The 21735-nt window shown below is 51.7% G+C and overlaps 2 protein-coding genes across 2 annotated transcripts; both read right to left on the reverse strand.

Moving 5' to 3' along the window:
* LOC110388706 (keratin, type I cytoskeletal 13-like) lies at positions 1861-12242 on the reverse strand. The gene is made up of 8 exons (XM_021378242.1): positions 6401-12242; positions 5553-5635; positions 4941-5097; positions 4579-4740; positions 4127-4252; positions 3664-3890; positions 2595-2926; positions 1861-2182 (listed from the first exon to the last, which is right to left on the reverse strand). Exons 1-8 carry the CDS (start codon positions 7127-7129, stop codon positions 2157-2159), a joined length of 1842 nt encoding a protein of 613 aa, XP_021233917.1. The 5' UTR covers positions 7130-12242; the 3' UTR covers positions 1861-2156.
* LOC110388707 (keratin, type I cytoskeletal 9-like) lies at positions 12418-21181 on the reverse strand. Its single transcript, XM_021378244.1, has 8 exons — positions 17769-21181; positions 17115-17197; positions 16514-16670; positions 16024-16185; positions 15795-15920; positions 15363-15589; positions 14890-15191; positions 12418-14387 (listed from the first exon to the last, which is right to left on the reverse strand). Exons 1-8 carry the CDS (start codon positions 18375-18377, stop codon positions 14248-14250), a joined length of 1806 nt encoding a protein of 601 aa, XP_021233919.1. The 5' UTR covers positions 18378-21181; the 3' UTR covers positions 12418-14247.

Genomic DNA, 21735 nt, shown 5'->3' on the forward strand with positions numbered 1-21735 from the left:
CTCGCCGGGTGGGTGTCACCTGCAGGCAGTGCCGCTTCCCATGGGGTTTGCCAGCCGCACTGCTCATGCCAAAAGTGATGTGCTAAGGGGAATTTTGTCATAGGAAAGTAATACGCATTACTGTTCCACTCAACTATGTCTGTGTTGATTCACACATGCACTATAATTTTATGTGGGTGGCTCTTTGTTAGAGATTTTGTTGGATAATACAATATCTCATAGCTTTTATTAATCTGACGGTGTATCTGCAGTAATAGGAGTTAATGAAGGCTCCGCCTTGGTTGTCTGTCTCCCTCGGCCTTCTCTGTGGTGAAACTCGGGTTCCTGCGTTTCTCCTCCTGCAGTCACACACAATGGCTCTCAGCTGCAGCCGCCTCCAGGGGGCTCTTCGTTCAATAACGTGTTTGGAATTTACATCAACTATTTTAAAATCTACTTTCATTTACTGAAAGCCATTTTTCTTTTGAAAATCTGTGTTACCGCGTCTCATGGAAGAGAACGTTACTCTGAGCTTTCTGCTGTTGCATCGCTGCTCCTGTCAAGGGAGCTGCTGCCCGTTCTCGATGTGCAGTTGTGTTCTGCTTGCAGTTGGAGCTGTGCAGCGTTACCCTGTGCTCGCCATGGGTTTCCCTGAGGACTGCGAGCCCAGAGCCGCCTCCTGGTCCCAGTGCCTGGTGGGGGCTGTGCCATGGGCTGCGTCCTTCAGTCAGGTGTGAGGAATTCGGGTACTACTCATTAAAAGCAATAAATCCTGGTGTACAATCTGCCTGTTTTAGCAGCACGCCCTCCTCTGAAGCATCATGTGGAAATTCCCGAGATTCCTGAAATGCGCACGGGAGTCTGCTCTGGGGCCCAACACCGCATTTTTCATTTCCTTTGATCTCCGAGTTTGCCAGGCTGCTGAAGGAGAAGTTGTTTTTTCAGCAGAGTCTCTGGAAGTGGGCTTCGTCCAGGGGCGGGCTGCAGTAAAACAAACCGGTTTTGTTTTAATTAACAAGATAGTCTCGATCGCTGGAGAAGCTATGCTATAATTTCTTTGAAATAAGGAATGTGAAAAAACACAGCGCACGTTCAGCTGGAGAGAAGCAAATGCAGCTCCCAGAGCTCAGCCCCGGGCGCGGGTGGGTGGGCGACGGGGCTGCCGGGCGGCTGCGGCCAGGAGCGGCTGCTGGATCTGGCTGAAAGCGTCTGTGGCAATTTTCTTCGCAGTCAGATCTCCCTATCACTGAAAATAAACAGCCCGGTTACTTTCATGTGTACTTCAGGTGTGCTCATGTTGCTTTCGCTTCATTTGGCACAGGTAGAAGGCAAATATTGCCGTGAATACTACCATGAAGGGAACTTCTTAAAGACCCTGTGACTTGTCTTCCCCCTCTTCCTCTTTTTTCCTTCTGTTCAAAAACCGACCGCATTTGTACATTTCCAGTTTGAACTGATGAGTGCCAAGTTCAGTTTCTCTGACTCACGAAGTGAAGCATTGCTTTCATTTCACAGTCCTGGTTCTGCGATCATTGCTGTCTCTGTGTCAGGCCCAGTGAGCGTCCTGCTCATTTCAGGCCGCTCTTACCAGCGTTCCTGCAGGGCTGCCATGCTGCAGTCTGCTCTGACTGACACAGCTGCTGCCGAGTCTCGGAGCTCGGCTGCCGCTCCGTGAAAAACAAAGGCGCAGCAGAGGATGCTCCAAGGAGATTACGATCTGCCCCAAGTGCTGAGAAACGGAGCTTTAACTCTGAATTTCATTACCAACAGTGGTAGCGTACCGTCAGCCTTTCTGCCCGGGGGCAAGTGTTGGCATGGCTTTCTGTTTTCTTTTTAAGTGTTTACATTTGCAGAATGGAAAAAGAAATCATAGACACGGGATTCTGGTTGCATCAGACAGAAATGAAGTTTTATTAAAGACATTTTCCTCGTACAGAACAACCAAATAACAAGCTGGTTGAATCTGTAAAGCAAGAAGTTCCAGTGCAAGTGATTGAACCCACAAAGCGTTCTAGGCAGAGCAGCAGCTGGCCCGTCGGAGCGGCGCTGACGGAGCCTTTGGGCAGAGCAGCAGTGAGGAGCTGGTAGGAGCATCTCCTTCCTCAGGAGCCTGAGGAGCACAGGGGAGTTGGGCCGATTTCTCTTTAACGAGTCTTGCACTGTAGAATCCTCAGGTCTTAGTCAAAGGATTTTCTTCCGTAACCTGTTTGGAGATAAAGAAAGGGTGAACTTCTTCAGTACTGGCACCAGATGGCTGAGGCACCACACGTGGCACCAAAGAAGCTCAATTATGTGATGGCCACAAACTGCCCCAAAAGCATGAAGGAAAACTTCAGCTCAGTATGAAAAGTTCTGCAAAGAATTACAGCTGGGTTTTTAACTGCATGACATGGTGATATCATCCTCTGACCTGAACAGAAAATGAAAGTGTATCTTAACCAGAGCTGGTCCTTTGCACACAGATATGAAAGACATTTTCATAAAACCGGGTCTAGCACTTTCCAGAAGTGCTTTTTTATCCTTAGTACTGTTTGCCCACGGGAGAGGACGTTGGCACAGTGGATGGATTAGTAAGAATGGGACTGGGAATGCTGTGCCCGTGTAAGAGTTCTCACCTTGGCTTTCACCACCGCCTCTGCATGACTGAGACTGGGAAGATGAAGAGTAGGAGTGGGAACTGCTGATGCCTCCTGAGGTCCTTCCTCCTCCTCCGCCTCCTCCAATGATGCAGCTTCCTCCGCTTCCCCCTCCTATTCCTCCGCTTCCCCCCATTCCTCCGCTTCCCCCCATTCCTCCGCTTCCCCCTCCTATTCCTCCGCTTCCCCCTCCTATTCCTCCTCCCATTCCACCACTCATGCTACCACCTCCTACTCTTCCTCCTCCGGAAAAACCACCACCTCCTATTCTGCCGCCTCCCATTCCTCCTCCCATTCCTCCTGCTGGGATTCTGTGAAGAGAGAAAGAGACAAACAACAAGTCAGTCAGATGCGCTGTTGTTCTCAGAAGCGCTGCACACAAGTCTGCACTTCTCCTGTCTGTACTTCGCCTTTTTGGAACCTCACACAGATCAGAAAGACAACTGAGGCAATGCCAAAAATCAGCCTCCCTCTCAATTTCAGCTTGAACACGGGAGTTTCTGCTTTTTGCACACTCTACTCACAAATTTCTTGCAGTATGTAGCATTACTGCTGTACCAGTAGCAATAACACACAAATCACTGTGCCCCAGATTGCAAAGGCTTTCACTGTTCTTTCAGCCACAGGCAGAAGGGTCACTGTGTAAGGGAAGCCGGAGGAGCCTGAACTTCCATTGAACGTTTATGGACATCTGTAGTTTTTCTACGTACAGGCCTTTTCAAGGTGACTTCTGTCTGCTGAATTCTTGGCTTTTTCTGGAATTAGGGTAGAAGTGAGGCCACGTGCGTGGGTTCCCTTGTCCAGCCCAAAGCTGAGAGTTCAGAATTTCTGCTCTGATATTTTTCTCAGACAACTTCTATTCTGAATTGATTTGCCAAGAAATTTGTAGTACCTCAAACCCGGGAGGTGATTGGTTAAGATGCCTGACTAGCCCCATTTTAGTACAAAATCTGTTTTGCAAATCTCAGCTGTTATTTGACAGCCTCTGTGACTAATTAGGCAGCCCTGGCTTTTGCATAATGCTGTGTCCTTTTGTCAGTGTACATACACAAGGTCTTGCTGCCCTTCCTCGAGCAGGGCCCGGTACTGAGCGATCTCCTGCTCCAGCCGGGTCTTGATGCCCAGCAGCATCTTGTACTCCTCGTTCTGGGTCTCCATCTCGCAGCGGATGCTGGCCAGCTCCTCCTCCAAGGGGCCGATCATGCCCTGGATCTGCTGCAGCTGCATGTTGTAGCGGCGTTCCGTGTCTTCCAGGTTGGATTGCAAAGAGTCTACCTGCAAGCAGAAGAAAAAGTACAGTGCTTGTGGGAAGGTGGCAAACTGAACTCGTGTTGGTGGGAAAATGGGAGATCTGCACAAAACAGAGAAACACACATTTTTGATCATAACACAGTCCAGCACCCCATTCTGTACAGACAGGGTACATGCTAGTTATAACCAAGCTCCTTTCATTCTGAGGGTACCTACAGTCTGTGTCACAGGGGAAGCAGAAGCAGCCGCCTTTAACTTACCATGCTGAGTTGCGACTGCAGCTCAATTTCCAGGCTTTGGTATTCACGTCTCAGCTCGGAGATCTGTTGGTTGCTGGACTGGATCTCCTGGCCGCTCGAATGGACTTGTTGATTAACTTCTTCCATCTAAAAAATTGACATACAAACTTGAAGTCTTTCTGATTATAAGAAAACACTGTGGTGTTATCATAAAGGCGTTTAGAAAGCAATGAATATGCGTAAAGAAAGATGTAACGTAGACTGTCTGTAAATTCCACCAAGCCACTCTGCTAACCCACACCTAAGCCCTGTGTCATTCACCTTCCTGCTGGAACACAGGGGTTCCACTTCTTCCCATACTCAAAATCACTCAGTGGTCCCTTGTATAATACCTGGTAAGTTGCCTGTCCCCTGCTGTGAGCAAATAGAATTCTTTGTGAAAGATTTGCTGACCCAAAGAATCTGGTATTTACCTTGGTTTCATACCAGCTTTCCACCTCTCTTCGGTTGTTCTCAATAAGCCGCTCATATTCACAACGCATTTCATTTAATTTTTCCATCAAATTAGTGCCTGGAGTAGCATTGACTTCAACATTGACATCACCACCAGATTGTGTTTGCAGTCCTTTCATTTCCTATGAGAAAGAAGACAAAACAAAAAACTCAGAAAGGTTGAAGATGAGGAGAAATGTCATAGCTTCAAATACAGGAAACGGAAGGGACGCAGATGCTCCCGGCAGCCAAGTCTCATTGCTGCTAGCAGAAGAAGTACACAGGAGATTCTCAGAGCGTTGATTTTTCGTTAATTATTATTTTGAAGTGTAGAGATACTTACCTCTTCATGGTTCTTCTTAAGGTAAATCAGTTCCTCTTTCAGGGATTCAAACTGTGTCTCCAAGTCCGATCTGGATAGAGTCAGTTGATCCAAAAGTGGACGTAATCCATTAATATCACTTGCCACGCTCTGGTGGAGAGTATACTCAGTCTCATACCTAAATCATAGACAAGAAAGAAAGTAAAACTGCTGCCAGAGCTCTCTGCCGTCTTCGTTATGCACGGTTCCCATCTGTACACCTTTGGCCGGTAGCCCCTTGGTTTGTTCTTGAAAGAAAGGACCTAATTCTCTTTCCCTCTCCAGCAGGATTGTTTGATTTCATTGGAATTACTCTATAGGATTTCTCCGATGAAGATTATGTTTATAAATCTATAAAGCAAATATGGAGAAACAGAATGTTGTCCTTTGAACAACACTCATCAACAACTTCTCTGAAGCAAAATTCTAATGAAAAACACAAATTTCTGCTTAGAATGCTCTTCCCAACAACGACCTTTTCTGTTGCTGGAGCCAAGACACTGCAGTATCTACAAGGACTGGCTGCCAGTAGAAACTCATGATGGGAAAGGAAAGGAACCAAAGACGGCGTGAGACAAGGAGGAAAAGACTCACTTCAGTCTGAAGTCATCCACAGTCATCCTGGTGTTGTCAATGTCAAGAAGCATCCTGTTCAGGTCCACGTTTGCACCAACAATCTGCAAGGGAGAGGGCAGATGCTGGTCGGTCAGCTGTCCTTCAGTCTGACACACGAACAGAGGGAAGAAATCCCTGTGCACTAGCACATTCCAGAGCATTTCTGTAGCAAGCTTGCCTAGTCTACAAAGGCTACATAGAGAGAGGAGTTTCTGGTTTCCAGCTAAAAGAATGCCTTGCTGTACAATCAGCACTGGTTGGTGCCTTGGCTGTCGATTTTTGTTTATAGGTATCTATCAGAAGTGCTATACTTCATTGAGAAGAATAGCAAAATAAACTCTCCACACTTCCAAAACAGTGGGAAAACATTGACCTTGTGTTTGGCAACAGTATTAAAGTAGGAGACTCCTAAACAGCTGGGAGCTAGAATGGGACTAAATGCAGTGGCCCCTATTAGCTCATACTGTACATTCACAAACAGATTCCATTTATATGGCCACTGGAAGCACAAGAGAAGCAAACAATGGTTCTGTCTCCCATTTAGGACAGTGAGGAGCAAACAAAGGCACAACACTGAAGGGAGCCCTGGGCAGGCCCTGTAAGGGGCACGCCGATCTTTGTATCAAATGGTGCTGCCGTGTCAGAGCACACAAATCAACCAGAGCGAATGAAACCTGGGAGCCAGGCTTTGTCATCACAGCTGTCTGCATCCTGGCTACAGTAAAGAAAGGAATATATTACCCTAAAGAGGAAAATTATGCTGTAGCAGGCAAGTGTCAGGCCATTCTAAGGAGACTATGCCCGAAGTTTGCCAAATTACACCGTACCTGGTTCTGCAGTTCTTCAATTGTTCTGTAATATTGGCTGTAGTCCTTGGAACCAGTGGGACCTTGCTTTTGGTACCACTCCCTGATCAGACGTTCAAGGTGGGCATTTTCTTCCTCCAGGCCTCGTACTTTATCCATGTAGGAGGCCAGGCGGTCATTGAGGTTCTGCATGGTCAGCTTTTCATTTGTGGAGAGCAGTCCAGAGCCTTCACCAAACCCTGTTCCACCGAAACTGCCTCCACCATAGCTGCCGCCCCCGAAGCCACCGCTGCCCCCGAAGCTGCCGAATCCACCTCCGCTGTACCCACCACCACCACCGCCAAAGCTGCCTCCGCTGAGGCCACTTCCATAACCACCCCCCATGCCCCCAAAGCCTCCTCCGCACGACCCGTATCCTCCTGCCATGCTTCCACCCATTCCTCCTCCGTAGCTGCCGCTACTTATCCTTCCACCATAGCTACTGCGGCCAATCCTTCCGCAGCTGCCGCTGCTGAACCCCCCTCCGTAGCTGCTCCTGGAACCTCCTCCACCAAAGCTTCTCCCAGAAAAGCCTCCGCTTCCCCCAGAGGAGGTGTATTTCCTAGTGGAGACCGAGGAGTATCCCCCGGATTTGCGGATGCCGCAGCTGCTGCCCCCTCCGCCGCCGCCGCCGCCGCTGCCGCATCTGCCACCGCCACCGCTGCTGCTGATCCTGGTGGTGCTGGATGAGGACTTGGTGCCGCAGCTCATACTGGCAGCAGGCAGGAGTCTAACCACAATCCCAAATTTAGGAGCACAGCCTGATAAGATTCAGGACTGTAAATTTTCATCCCCAGCACTCTCTATTTATACTTTTGACAGTGGGTGTCACCATCAGGGAGTTTCCTTCTCCCAGGGCATTTACCGGCCTTGTTGTTTGTGCCAAGAATAATTTGCTGAACAATATTTTTCTGCTGATATCTCAGACAATCTGGCCCATTGCTGAGTTTATGGTGATTGTTTAAGACCAAAGATTGCGCTCTCTTTGGGCGGCATTCCTTGCGTTTAGCTTTTCTGGAGCAGGTGGCCTGCTGCAGCCCAGCTCTGCTCCTCAGTGCAGAAATCACCTCAGCGGGGCAACGCTGAGCTCTGTGAGTGGTGGGACTGGGCAGGGAGGAAGAAGGAAGGCGATGCCCAGATCTCTCATGTTGGGACTGTGCAGTTATTGATGTCTTTATTCATTTACATTCCTTGCTCAGATTTTTGTAGCTGCTGTTGTCAGAGGCTGTTGTTCTCTTCTACTCTTTTCTACTTTGTGCATTTTGGATCTTTTTCACTGGTTATTATTTATTTATTTATTTTAGTATTCATGGTAGTGCAAGGGTTTTAATAATAGGACTTGACTGTTGAGATTGTCCAACTGGTGTATCCCTGCCACCACTCAGGAAATGCATTTATTTATGAGACTCCTCTTTCAAGCAGTGCATTGCCATGCATTTTGTAAAGCCAAAATCCTTCCTCTGTGAGGAAATGTTAGCACAGCTCACAAGACAGCTACGTCCTAGAATTCAAAGGAAAAAAGCTTTATTTTACCAAAGAGATGATGATCTGAAATCATATGAAGATTAGGGATGCTTTAATTGTGCTATAAAGTCAAAGTAAATTGTAGCTCAATTAGAAGCTTTATTAAGCCAGGCAATGACTACTAACCACCGTGTGGGAAGACCTGCAAGGTTTCAGGTAAAGCAGCTCCTTACCTCCATTGTGTCTTACATTATGGAGCATAGAGCACCAGTGCGTGCCACTTACAGAGCCGAGATCGGTCGGGCTCTAGAGCAGCACTGGGGCAGCGCAGCTGGAGGCTTTCAGCGCGGGGCCGGGCTCACGCAGGTGAGGCCACCGAGGAAACGCCCCGGCACCTGCAGGAGTTCTGCTTGTGCTGTAGTGGTTCATCCTGGTCCTGGGTGGAAGCTGAATGTTCTGGTTCTAACGCACATCTGTTCCCCCGCATCCCTGCACGCTCTCACCCTGCATCCTTTGTGATAAACGTGTGTTCTGCTGCGCACAGCGGTGGCACCGCGAGGGACCCTGAACGTGGATCACACGCTGCTGCTTTTCACGCTCTGCTGTCCGCATCCGTGTGCATAGTTCTTCCACAAACTCTACTTCTGCTTCTTCGGGCCTTTTTTCACATTAAATTCAACATTATTTAACATTTTCTGCCTGGATGCATCGATCTGTGCTTGGAACTGTGCTTCAGTCAATGTTGCTTTATTGCTGCTTGTGCAATTTCTTTCAAAAGCTCTCTGATCTTATCTTGCTATTTTATACGCTCAATAGCTGACAGATGATGAAAGCTTTCAATTGCCTTGATGATGTGATAATATCTCCGGGATCCGCAGCTGGGGGACGGCGCTGTCACCTCAGCAGCGTAAACACAGCTTCTGGGATCCGTGTTCCCTCGCTGCTGCTGAGAGGTGCCCTTTACAAAACAAAAGCATTTTGCCCTTCGTGCTGCTCTGTGTGTGGGTCGGGCTGGGGTGGTGAGTGGGGGCCTTCCTCGCAGCTCCCACCACGGCGAGTGCTGGGAGGATCACGGTCCGTGTTCCATCACTGCTGCCAGAGCTGCTCCTTGTCGGGGCGTCACAAAAGCCCAGAGCACTGGGTAGCTCTGTTAGTGACAAGGAGCAAAAAATGTTCCAGAGTTACTGCAACAAGAGGAGCAACATTTCCCAAAGAGTCTCTTAATCTGTTTATGTTCTCCTGAGTACCTGCGTTGTTTTCTCCTCTGTCTCCTTTTTCTATATGTACTTGCTCACTGTAGGGACTTGTCAATACCTGAGGGTTTTCCTGGTAAGGGCAGATCTCATGGTGTGCTTGGAAAATACCAAAAAAACAACGTGAGAATGGAGCCACGGCACAGAGCTGGAGGGCTTCAGATGGCCTCAGCCTTTCGATGCCGTTCCGTGCTCTTACTGCTGCTCATGTGCACGGGAGGAACGCCAGCAGGGGGTTTTGCCTTCAGATCTGCAGTAGCTTCTAAGCCACGTGCTGATCGGACGTTCCTGTGTCGTTTGTGTTTCCTTCCTGCTACCAGTTTGAAGTTAGTGTTTATAGAAATGTGCTGGCTCTCGGGATTTGCTGTATTGTTTAGAGCTGAAGCTTCCCCCCGGGATGATCTGTTTCTCTCACAGTCAGTGTTCTCAGAAGATGCAGTTTGTCTCCTCAGACTCCGATACTGAAGTTGGAGATGCGTTGCTGCAGCACGCAGCGTGCTATGTAACATCGCTGTTTCCAAATCAGCCCAGAATAAAGACATTTATTGCCACAGCTGCCAGCGTTGCTCGGCCCGCAGAGATCTCAGTGTTTTGACAGCGCTGCCTGCTGCGCTCAGCACGTCACGTTTCGGGTACAGCCGACATTCCTGACGCTCAGCTTTGCCTTCCTTTCCATCACACCTCCCTGATCCGTATCGGGGAAGCGGCCGCGTCCTTCGCAGTGAGGAGCGGAGCTGCTGCAGTGGGAGCAAAGCAGCGGGCACCGCTCTGCGGCTGCTGGCTCCACACCTGGAGAAAACATGTGCGCGCCGCGGGTCCCTGTGCCAGCAGATTTACACGTCTCCCCTACACGCAGTGCCGTGCTGATGCCGTGCCTCAGGCAAACGCTGGAGTTTATTCTCTTGATCTATTTTATAATCTCTATCACTCTTAGCAGAAATTTTTGTAAGAAGAGAAGGTCTGTATTCATTTGGGAGTCTGCGTCCTCTCCTGGCTCCCACTTCTCCTCAAAACGTTTCTCTGAAATCACAATGATTTCCAAAGAAATTTAGATTGACCCGGCACAGTAAGCGGGGAGGGCTGGAGGTCGCACTGGGACAGCACTGAGCTCGTGGGCCATGTGCAGAACTCAGAGGTGTCCCCTGAGCAGCGTCAGGCAGGGCAGTGTGCCCCGTCGTGCGAGGAGACGTCGCAGAGCACGGGGTATGGCTGTAACGTTGGTACCCAGCACTGCTGTCCTTCAGGGCTCGCTGCCTCCCCACCATTGGGCTGCAGGGGGCTGCCTGTCAGCCGTTATCACCTCTGCGTGTCCTCAGCCTGAGCTGTGGGCACCTGCAGCTGCTCCTGTGCCTGGCGGAGGGTCAGGGCCGTGTCCCGGGGCTGGGGCGCATCCTGCACGGCCGACCCACGTGGATGCTCCCATGGGCTGTGGGGTCTGCCCCCTCCCTGCTGCCTGCTCCCATCAGGGTGGGCCTTGCTCATGGCTTCCTTTCCCCCAGCACGCAGGGAGCTGGCATCCCTTGCTGCGCTAGTCCTGGGCAGAGGTGGCTTTGTGCACTTCACAGGGGCTGCCAGCTGGTGCTAAACAAAAGAGAGAGAAGCAAAACTTGTGTATGGGCAATACTGAAAACTGGAGATTCCATCTGTGTGTTCCAGTGGGCACACGAATTGCTCTGGGAGCTCTGGAGCAAGCGTACAGCAGTGCATGTGCACATTTATTTTTGCCAAAGGTTGTTCTGAAGGTCTTGTTCCAACACGCACTGCAATTTTCTTCTCAGAGCACTAATAGCAATCCCAGATAAGTATCCAAATTGCAACATTTCGTGCTCATAAAATTAAAGCTAATTATGCAGATTAATGCCTAACAAGGTGCGTGCAAATAAAACCTGCAAGGCTGTCCTCCCTCCTGTCAGTCCCACTCGGGTCCCACTCCGAGCACACCCCGAGCTTTGACACTTGGTGCTGGGACAGTTTCGTTTTTTCTCCTGGTTTGCAGTGGTTTGGGTTTTCTGGCTCTGTTCCTCCACGCACGTTTCTCACTGTTGTTGTTACAAGGCTGCTCTCTCATAAGCATACACTGCTGCACCAGGGGTCTAAATGCAAATTTTGTATTTAAAAAAAAAAGGAAAAAGGAAAGAATTCTTAACCTGGCACTTTCATCTAAGTTATGGTATCAAGTCATCCAAATTCAGCCTCCTTTTTGTCTGCAGTGAGCACTCGTGCCATGATTAAGTCGGGATTTTCTGAAGTTCATTAGTGGCTTCTATTTATTTTGTCACATTCTGTAAGGGGAAGCAAATAATATGCTACGAAGCGTATCTGCATGATAGATGCAGACTCACCACGTGCAAGGAGCATTACAACAGCCCCTTTTTAAGAAAGGCACAAATTTCAGGTAAGGAAGCAAGTTTGGGTAAGGAAATTTCCGGAAGAAAACAGTATGGACGGCGCTGAGCACTAGAAGTAGCAATGGCAAAGTTACACTGCTTCTCCTGGTTACTCAGAAATTTCTCCTTATTTCTGAGTGTGGTTATAGCCTGTCAGTGTCAGCACTCACACCGGCAGCAGCGCATGGTGCAGCCAGCACCCTGCCCTGCCACGCGGCCACTCCTGCTGCACAGCTCCCAGCCGCAGCCCGCACCGCCCCGGGACCCCGCCGTGTTCTCCCGAGGACGCGTCTCGGTGCGCTCTGTGCGGGGCTGCGCGACGGCGGCACTGAGAGCAGCAGGAGGACTTCGTGCTTGTGGAAAGCAGAGGATGGAGGAGCGGCGCCGCCGGTCTCTGAGCCGCTGCTGCGGCAGAGCAGCGCGCTGCGCTGTGCCCTGTCAGCTTATCATCCTCAGCACACAGGTGCCAGAAAGTCGTCACGGCCTGCGAGAAGTGCAAGGTGAGCGGAGCAAACAGGGAAGGCCGGGTTAGCCGGCAATGCAGGCGTGTGATGCTGCGGTGATTTAAAGGGACGGAGGTGATTTTGCAGTAGGACGAAGTTGAGAATCAGCATTGCCTCATAGAATCATAGAATCATAGAATGAGCTAGGTTGGAAAAGACCTACAAGATCACCTAGTCCAACCATCCAGCTACCACCAATAACCCCACTAAACCATGGCTCTCAATGCTATATCTAAACGTTTCTTGAACACCTCCAGGGACGGTGACTCCACCACCTCCCTGGGCAGCCCATTCCAGCGCCTGACCACTCTTTCAGAAAAGTAGAATTTCCTCATGTCCAGCCTAAATCTCCCCTGGCGCAACTTGAAGCCATTCCCCCTCGTCCTGTCAATGGTTACAAGACAGAAGAGGCCGACCCCCGGCTCACTACAACCTCCCTTCAGGAGTTATAGAGAGCGATAAGGTCTCTCCTGAGCCTCCTCTTCTCCAGACTGAAAACTCTCCAGACTCTCTCTTTGCACGTGAGGTCAGGGATATCAATACGTGCTTATATTTCAGGTGGCTCTTTGTGAAGATTGGCCAGTTCCTCGGGTGCCCAGAGACACCGTGGTCAGAGGAATTTTATTTTCTTAACGACGGATCCCGTTGGCTGAGCGCCCGGTGTAAGGCAATGCCATGAATCACCCACACGTACGTGCCCACAGCTCGGGCGCTGGGAGCCCCGTTCCCACGCTCTCGCACTGGCTCGGCGTTTCTCAACCTCCTCCAGGGCTGGTGCCGCCCTCGGAGCGGGAAACCAGAGCTCGTGACAGCCGCGTCTTGGGCAAAACCAGGGGAGAAATCTGATGCCAGTGATAACCCAACCTGCTGCCTTTTGTTTGTGTTGAATCAAGAAATGTAAGGGGTAAAGAATGTGTAAGGAGTCCTCTCAGTTATATTCAAGCAAATTCTCCATAGAGTTCACTTCACTCATTGAGCACAGGGAAGTTCCGCTGGCGCAGTCCCTGCACTTTCATGATGCTGGGCAGATAAGAGAAGCGCTGGGTAGGGCGCAGCGCGGGCACAGGCTGGGGGAGCCCCCGGCCCATTGGGGCCCATGCAGGGCAGAGGGGGTGGATGCAGGTCTGTAATTAAAGCAAGGAGGAAGGGCTCACACTTGGTCTTCCAGGGCACTTGTGCCCCCACCGCTGTCAGCAGAGCCCCTGCTGTGCAGCCTGGTCTGGGAGCGGCCCTGAACACCCACTCAGGAATCATTTCTCTTGTGTTTCTTGTTCTCGCAGCCTACCTGGGCGCTCCAGGTTTTGTGAAAGAACATCCTAAGTACAAATAGTTTGCCTGTCTTCTCTGCAAAGTATAGATCTGTTCGTCCTTGTGCACTGGAGATGCCCTGAAGAGGAAATACATCGATGAGGCCAAATATTGCACAGCTGCATGGCTGCGCTCAGTACAACCAGCCTCAAGTCCTTTTTTTGTGAGGCACCGCGGGAGCAGTTTGGGTACTGTCCAGTCCAGCGGGGCCTTTCCAGAGGCCGCAGGGGACAGGCAGCCCCCCAACCCTCGCACCCCCCTGTGCCATGGCAGCGCTGGCAGCAGAGCACAGCACGCGCCGCTGTTCTCCCACTGCAGGCATCGCGGCACCGCGCACCTGGAGCGCGCTCCCCTGGGCTTTGGCAGTTGCTCCGAAATGGTGAGAGTGTTGCTGAGAACTCTGGGGTCTTTTGCACAATCTAGTTGAGTTGTTTTTGTGTGTTCCACAGGTAGGGTGTGACATTTGTGACCAATTCATGCAAAAATGTGTGCTAAAGGAGACCGCTGCCAGAGGCGGCTATCTGGTTGCATCAGAGAGAAGTTAAGATTTATTAATTAGAGTAATCTTTTTCCCACAGAAATACCAATCACGGTAGAGATTAGCACAGGTAACAGCGATTCAGCACAGAAATTCAGGTGCAGAGGCAGGCGGGCCGGGCAGAGCCCCCGAGGAGCAGCTGGGGATGGAACGGGGCTGCTCCTGTCGCCGCAGTGCCGGCCGTGCCCGTCAGCGCTCAGACTTCCTGGAACTCCCTGGGGAAAGATGAAGGGAAGCAAGAATTTCTTTGAAGTGCCTCCTCAGTCAGCCTGCTCTTGCCTGCCAAACATGATCACGCAGAGGACTGCTGCAGGTCAAGTAGAATTTCTGATCAAAGCTTTCTAGAAATGCTAACCTTCTGTTCATTTTCGGCATTTTAGGCATTTGAGATGCTGTCAGATCCTGAAGCCTTACGTGATCTCAAAGTTTTTATGGCTTCAGACACTTCCTCCATTGTTGCTCCTCTCTCCAATGTTTTATTCCCTTCCAGGCAGAGCTTCAAGTTTTCAGCATCTCCTGGAACCACAGCCACGAAGTCAGACACGGAGAAGACCTTGTGGTCACTCTCCATCTTTTGCTGCTTTAGGACTTTCGCAGCTAATACTCTTTATATTTTAAATGTCATGAGTGTTCCAACTACTTCACTCGGCTTTAATCATGTTGCTCTCTTAACAGCAATTAAGTTTCTAACGTTTGGCTTCATGATAATTCTGACTTCTCTGGCTCCTTGCTTTCAGTTGGGCATTATTTTTCCTTTTCCTCCTTTATTTTCTACTTCTACACCTTCTCTGATAAAACTCTTCATATCATCATTTAAATTTGAGCCACTTGTGAAAATGATACTGTACTGATATGTGGCTGTATGAGAAAAAATGTCAGCATGAACTTAAAGCATGAATTTGAAAAAAACATCAAAAACATCTCCAGGTTTCCAAATAAGGAAGGACGTCATCATGTCCTTTGCTGCTGTTCAGAGAGAAGAGTTAATGGGAGGATGTAGGATGTGCTCATTTCTTACCTTGGCTTTCAGAAGAGCTGCCAGTCTGGGAGTGGGAGGATGATGAGCGGGAGAGGCAGCATTTGCCCCCTTCTCCCCCACCACTGCCCCCTCCTCCACCTGAAGCTTTTCCAGAGCCTCCGCCTCCTGCTCCCCCGCTGCCTCCTCCTCCAGCTCCAGAAGTTTTTCCACCAGATCCTCCGCCGCTTCCTCCTGAGCACCAGCCGCTTCCTCCTCCGCTGCCGCCTCGTGCAGAGGACCCGCTCGTTGCCCCGTGTCCCTGTCCTCCGGAAGATCCGCCGCCAGCTCCTTCCTGCGAGGTGCTGTAGGGAGGACAGGGCATGCACGGGTAAGATTCGTGGCCTTCCTCTGAGCTCCTTGTATGACTGGCAAAGTACTGCTGTGTGAAACGTGTTCTAAAGAATTGTTTCTAAACTATCACAATTAGGAAAGAATTCACTGATCTGCATATTAGTTACTCTGCATGTGCATACCTAATACCATGCTGTCCTTCCTCGAGCAGGGCCCGGTACTGAGCGATCTCCTGCTCCAGCCGGGTCTTGATGCCCAGCAGCATCTTGTACTCCTGGTTCTGGCTCTCCATCTCGCAGCGGATGCTGGCCAGCTCCTCCTCCAAGGGGCCGATCATGCCCTGGATCTGCTGCAGCTGCATGTTGTAGCGGCGTTCCGTGTCTTCCAGGTTGGACTGCAAAGCCCCTGTCTGAGAAGAGAATGAAAACTACAGTGGTGAAGGGAACGTGGCAAGATTAGCCCATTCTTGTGCTCCAAAGGAGAAAAATCTTTCACGGTGCCAGTGTGCCAAATATCTGATTATCTAAATGGAGAGCTAGCTAGAGCTGCAGAGAGCTGCTTCTCCTGCCATTGCAGCAACTCACATATAAGGCTTGGAAGCAATCTCTGCGTACCTTGCTCAGCTCAGACTGCAGCTCAATTTCCAGGCTCTGATAGTCACGTTTCAGCACAGAGATCTGCTGGTTGCTTGATTCCAGTTCCTGACCACGTGAGTGGACTTGTTGGCTCACCTCCTCCATCTGAAAAATGAATGTACACAGTTGGAGTTTTTAGTCCACCATGGTTATCATGGAAGCATCCATCTACACAAGGAGTTGAGGCGTTCAGTGCTCAGCCATTTACCTTGCTCTCGTACCAACTTTCAACATCTTCACGGTTTTTCTGAATAATTTGTTCGTATTCTTGTCTCATATCATTCAGCTTTTTCAGCAGATCCTCTCCTGGAGCAGCATTGACCTCCACATTCACGTCACCGCTGGATTGTGTTTGCAGTGATTTCATGTCCTGCAAACAGAAATGATGAAATTACTTTGGGAAAGAGTTTTGGAGCCAGTTAGCTTCCTCTGTAATCATGAACTATTCTAGATCCATTCAAAAACAAAGATATTTCTACGTCTTGGGTATTCTAATGCGATTGTTTGGCTTTGACTGCCCAGATATTGGTTGGTGGGAGGCCCTGTGCTAAGGGGACCCTGGAAAAGTCTGGGCCTGGCACTCAGCTGCACGTTAGCAGAGCAGGGAAGGTGTCACTGGGGAAACCTGCCCGCGTTACCAGAGTTGGAAGTGTTCTTGTTTGCTTCCAGAGGTTGCATTTCAAGGAGCTGGCTCTTACCTCCTCGTGGTCCTTCTTGAGGCCAATCATCTCCTCCTTTAGGGACTCAAACTGCATTTCTAGGTCGGACCTGGTCAGAGTCAGGCTGTCCAGCAGAGGCCGCAAGGTGTTGATGTCGGCCTCCACGTTCTGCCGGAGGCCGTACTCGGTCTCGTACCTGCAGCGAGGGCAATGCAGACAGGTCAGCCCCAGTCCTGGGCTCGTAGTCCTTCTCCTTCTAACTTTATTTACAAAAAATTAAACTTTAATATGAAAATGTATTTTGTAGTCTTTTTCATCTTCTCCTCTTACTGTAAACTTTGAGTAGGATTCATCTGTGTTTCATCTGACTTTCAGTGGGAGAGAATCACAACTTGTTTCTCCTTAAAAATAAAACTGTTTTTAAGCTTTCCCTAAAAGAATGATCTCTGTTCTCACAGCCACAGGGAGTATTTCTGCATTCTTACAGAAATAATTAAGAATTTGAAGTCTCACGGGTTGTTTCAATCGTGCTGTCATGGAAGCAGAAGTAGCTCTGGGCTTTGTGGACTGTTACTTCTGAGAGGAGGTGAGGAAAGCAGGAGAAAGGAAGTCAGTGCCTGGAAAAAAGAGATGTACTTGCTTTGTCCTGAAGTCTTCTGCAGTCATCCTTGTGTTATCCACTTCCAAAAGTATTTTGTTGGTCTCCACAGCCGCATTCAGAATCTGGAAGAGAGGACAATGTGCTGAGGATTTCACTGTGAACCTCTCAGGCTTGCACGAGGGACACAGTGGAACGTGATCTTCCCATTGCAGTGTGCCAGGTGTGTGAGGGGAGCAGCAGCTCCGACACAGAGAGGCCTGAAAAGGCCATTTACAGTGCAAAGAGATGCCACTATGAAAATAGCATCGGAACTGCAAAATCCGCATCTGGGGAATGCAAGCAGGGAGGGAGGAGCCCTGCAGGAGGCCTGGGGCCGTGGCTGTAGCTGTGGCTCATTGTGAGCCCGTGGGCCAGGGGCTGAACCAAACGTCAGACACTGCCCAGCACACAGGGTCAGTGCTGACACTGCTCCTGCGCTCTGAAACCCACCGCAGCGCTCTGAGCGTCTGAACTCGGTGCCAGCTGAGTGCTCGTGGGTTGTGCCACAGAGAGTGCACGTTGCTTCTCCTCGGTGGAGATGGAGGGATGTGTGCACGGAAGGCAGAGTTCAGGCACACAAGGCGCTTTTAGAGAGGCACTTGGTGAGCACAGCAGTATCTGATGTGTAAGCGTCTGTTACAAAGAACGTCCTACCTGATTCTGAAGGTCTTCAATTGTGGCATAGTAGTGGCTGTAGTCCTTTCTTCCTGTAGGGCCTTGCTTCTGGTACCACTCCCTGATCAATTTTTCAAGCCGAGCATTTTCTTCTTCTAGATTTCTGACCTTGTCCAGGTAGGAAGCCAGGCGGTCGTTAAGGTTCTGCATGGTCAGCTTTTCATCGTTGGACAGAATTCCCAAGTTCTCTCCACCAAAGCCACCGCCACCAAAGCTGCCACCGCCGAACCCAGCGCCACCTGCGCCAAAGCTCCCTCCATACCCAGCACCGAACCCGCTCCCTCCTGCTCCAAAGCCCCCTCCTGTGCCGCCGCAGTGCATCGCCCCTCCGTAAGTGCCCGCGCTCCAGCCCCCTGCGTAGGAGCTGCCTCCCATTCCTCCGCTCATTCCCCCTCCGTAGCTGTTGCTCCTCATCCGCCCGAAGCTCGCGGCCCCGCAGCTGCTCCTGGAGCTGCCCCCGCCGCAGCTGCCCCCAGCGGGCCGCCCGCCCGCCCTGGTCGCGGTGTATCTGTGCGCAGACGCGGAGCCGTGCTGGCTGCCCCCGCTGCCCCCTCGCAGGCAGCTGGAAGAGCTCTGGGAGCAGCTCATGGTGCCGGCGGCTGGGGCTCAGTGGGTGCTACGGCCGCTTGGGATCATAGCTCCGGCCCCTGCCCTGCCCGGGCTGCATTTATACCGGGGCCGTGGGTGTCACCGCTGAAGGGAGCACCTTCTTTCCATGTGCAGTGGCAAGCCGTGGTCCCGGTGCCAAGAGTAATTTGCTGAAGGGAGATGTCTGGCAGTTCAGGAAGCTGAGCCCACACTCCGTGTTTGTGACCGTGTTTATTAGCACAAAGCGTGTAATTTCTGTTGGGCGGCTCTGAATTAGGCGGCTATTTTCAGTATCTAGTCCACTGACACTGACTGAACTGAACTCATCCCGCTCCCCGCGCAGCTCTCAGCACAACAAACCGTCGCCGTGTGACAGCGGCAAGTGCCCCCGTGTCCTTCAGCGCCGTCGTCCCTCACACACCTCCCCCCTGGGGTCAGGGAATCCCAGCTGGCTCTTAACACGCGGGGGTATCAGAACGTGCTGGGTTATCTGAACGCGCTCTGCTCTGTGGCTCCTATGCTGCACACTCCTTATTTTCAGTCCTTTCCTGCCCCATGCCCTTTGAAGACACCGCAGGGCGTGCTTTGTAGAACCACTGCGAAGAACCGTAGTTCTGCAGAACTAAAGCCCCAGGATTTAACCATTTATCCTGAAAACAAAGCGAACGTTGGCCAGCACCGCCCGTCCGCCTTCAGTTCCGAGCAGCAGCTGCAGCTGCGTTTCACAGGCGGCCGTTGCGCTGTGAAAATCCTGGAAGCGGCGTGGCGGGGCCGCAAGGGCGGCGGGGGCTGCTGCTCGCAGCAAGTGCAGCCGAGGCGTTTTTTGGTGAATTTAATTTTCGTGCTGAGATTTCAGGGGAGCGGTGCCAGTACGGAAGATAATACTGAAAATTAAGGTGGATGTAACAAAACATTTAATGTGTTAGGAAGGTATTCCGTCTTCCCGCAGTTCCCAGGGCACCTACAGAGGATGCCGGGTGCTGGAGCGCAGCACAGATGAGGGCTGCAGCTCCCCGAGCCTCTGTTACTTGTGCTGGCTTAAAGACACTGAAGGAACTCTGCATTTCTTGAGACCTCCTCGGTAAAAGATCAGCGCTTTGCTGAAGGGGCTTGGGGAGGCGCATGGTGTGAGCTGTGCCTGGGGCCGCGCGGCTGCGTCCCTGGATTCACTGAAACTGCGGTTTGGGGACTGAGTCCATCGGTGTACATCAGAACGGCATTTCCCATCGCTTTTGTTTTCCGTTCACGGACACAGCGTGGCCACAGTAGGAGCACTGCCCAGGAGCACTGCATCTTCTTCTTCCAGTGTGCCTGGGACTTTTCCAGCTGAGCCCCCCGCTCCCCAGCAGTGTCTGTGCTGCCAGCTCCGGGCGCTGAGCCGAGCCGCTTGCGTGACGCCCAATTTCCTGCATTGATTTGCTGTTATTTTTTCCTTCAGGATGTTGACTGTTGCTCATAGAGATGCGGTTGTTGTGGCTCATAGCAGGTGTTTGTGGAAACATCTTTTATAAACACCCCTCCCAGCACACGCGCACCCACACACGGGGACACACCTGGAGTTTCATCTTCTGCTGGACTTCGTTTCCGAGCCGTGCTGGGAAGCCAGGCCCTCCCAGGCTTCACTGCAAAGCTCGGTGGAGTTTAAGTCACGATAATTTTAGCTTGCTCTGGTAAGGAGTCCTTTTCTGGGGAACTGCTCCTGCACTAGCAGCTCCTTTGGCCCACGAAGCCATAGAAGCTGTCAGGAGTCATCTGGGAACGTCTCCGGCTCTCGGTGCTGCACATCCCCAGCGCTGCGTGCTGCAGGCCTCCAGGCAGAGCCTCCGCTGTGCCGGGTACAGCACGGAACAGCTCTTCTGGAGCCCGCTCTGCACCTCCACAGGGGTGCTCCAGGGAAGCTGCGCTGCCTCTGCCCTCGCAGTGTGGGGAGCAAGGTGTGAATGGAACTGCGAGGTGAGGTTAAAACGTGGCACTTGGGAAACTGAGCATTTTCTGTCACTAAGTATAACAGAGAGAACACAGCGTACCCGCAGAGCTGAAGGTTTCATGGCAGCAAGAGAACCCGGCGTCCTGCAGCGCATGGGCTGCCACCGGGCACCAGAACAGAAGGGGGTGAGGGGACGAGAGGAGGGTGGGCGGCACCGGGGCTGTGTGCAGCGGGTTCCTTCCTGTTCCGAGCTGCTGCCCAGCAGTGGGTGCTGGAGTATTTAAATGTGAAGGGCTCACGCAGCGTGGGCACGAGATCAGCCCATGCAGTGCGGCTGCGGCTGGCGACAGCAGAGGCCATGAGAAAATGGGGTCTGTCTGCCCTGGGGTGCACGGGGCAGGAGGGAGGGGATGGCAGCTGGGGCAGCAGGAGGGTGACACGGGGACAGCAGCACGGGACTGACGCACACACACACACACACACACACACACACACACACACACACATGCACACACACACAGCTGCTGTGGCACTGCCAAGCTGAGCTGTGTGCTCGCTGCCTGCTGTGACCCGCGAGTCCGGGACAGCAAGGAGCGCATCTGAGCGTGTGGCTGCGCCCGGCCCGGCCGTGCTGTGCCCTCCCACCCCTCCCAGCCCCGGCCAGGTCTGCTGGAAAGGTCCTTCTGCTTCATGCTCCTATGGAGAAGAACTGGGGAAGAGCTATCTGGGGATTGTGACTCATTCACATAATTGCACATTATAAGCTAACACCCATTATATCATCATCAATCAATTCCATTAGCAGCAGATAATCCCATGGGATGGTATTTCCTCATGGTAAATAGGTCCCTGAAGTGTGACTGTGTTGGAGCGGGAACTGCCCTCGTCCTGCGGGCGGGCCCTGCTCCTTCCCGGGCCGTGGAGCGCTCTCCTCTGGGCTGAGCTGTGAACAGCGAGATCTTCTTATCTCAGTAAAATCAGAATGTTTGAAAAAAGAAACTTAGATTCAGATTCCTTGAATCATATTAGGGCTCATCCACGTTTACTGTTTAATAGCGCATTAGCTGCGGGTTCCGGGCAGCAGGTAACGCTTCCCAACGAGCACCGCGCAGCGGGGGCACACGGCGCTGGCAGCGGCTGCTGATGGCTCCGTGCTGCGGCCGCGGGGTGGAAGCGCCGCCGGTGCCGGCTGTTTGCGGCCAAAGTGCCACGTCCTCGGCGAGCACGCGGGGTCCCGAGCAAACGTCCCCAGTGGGAAAACCAAGAACCCCGGCGTGCGCCACCCGGCTCTGTTACTCATTCGTCCTTGCACGAATCCGCACCGACGAAACGCGAAAGGGCACCGACGAAAGCTCCACCGCCCCCTGCACGATGCCGGGGCCGACAGCCGCGGTGACTGGGTGACTCCGGGCTGTAGGAGCTGCGCGACAG

Source organism: Numida meleagris, chromosome 26 (assembly GCF_002078875.1).
Source record: "Numida meleagris isolate 19003 breed g44 Domestic line chromosome 26, NumMel1.0, whole genome shotgun sequence".
NCBI classification, from domain to species: domain Eukaryota; kingdom Metazoa; phylum Chordata; class Aves; order Galliformes; family Numididae; genus Numida; species Numida meleagris.

Bases quoted from the DNA above. Each gene is read 5' to 3' on its own strand.
- LOC110388706 (XM_021378242.1), bottom strand. From the start codon at position 7,129: ATGAGCTGCGGCACCAAGTCCTCATCCAGCACCACCAGGATCAGCAGC. The intron at 5,636-6,400 runs GTACGGTGTAAT...TCTCCCTTGCAG, and splicing joins TTGAAGAACTGCAGAACCAG to ATTGTTGGTGCAAACGTGGA. The intron at 4,741-4,940 runs GTAAGTATCTCT...TCTTTCTCATAG, and splicing joins TTAAGAAGAACCATGAAGAG to GAAATGAAAGGACTGCAAAC.
- LOC110388707 (XM_021378244.1), bottom strand. From the start codon at position 18,377: ATGAGCTGCTCCCAGAGCTCTTCCAGCTGCCTGCGAGGGGGCAGCGGG. The intron at 16,186-16,513 runs GTAAGAGCCAGC...TTCTGTTTGCAG, and splicing joins TCAAGAAGGACCACGAGGAG to GACATGAAATCACTGCAAAC. The intron at 15,921-16,023 runs GTAAATGGCTGA...TTCATTTTTCAG, and splicing joins AAAGTTGGTACGAGAGCAAG to ATGGAGGAGGTGAGCCAACA.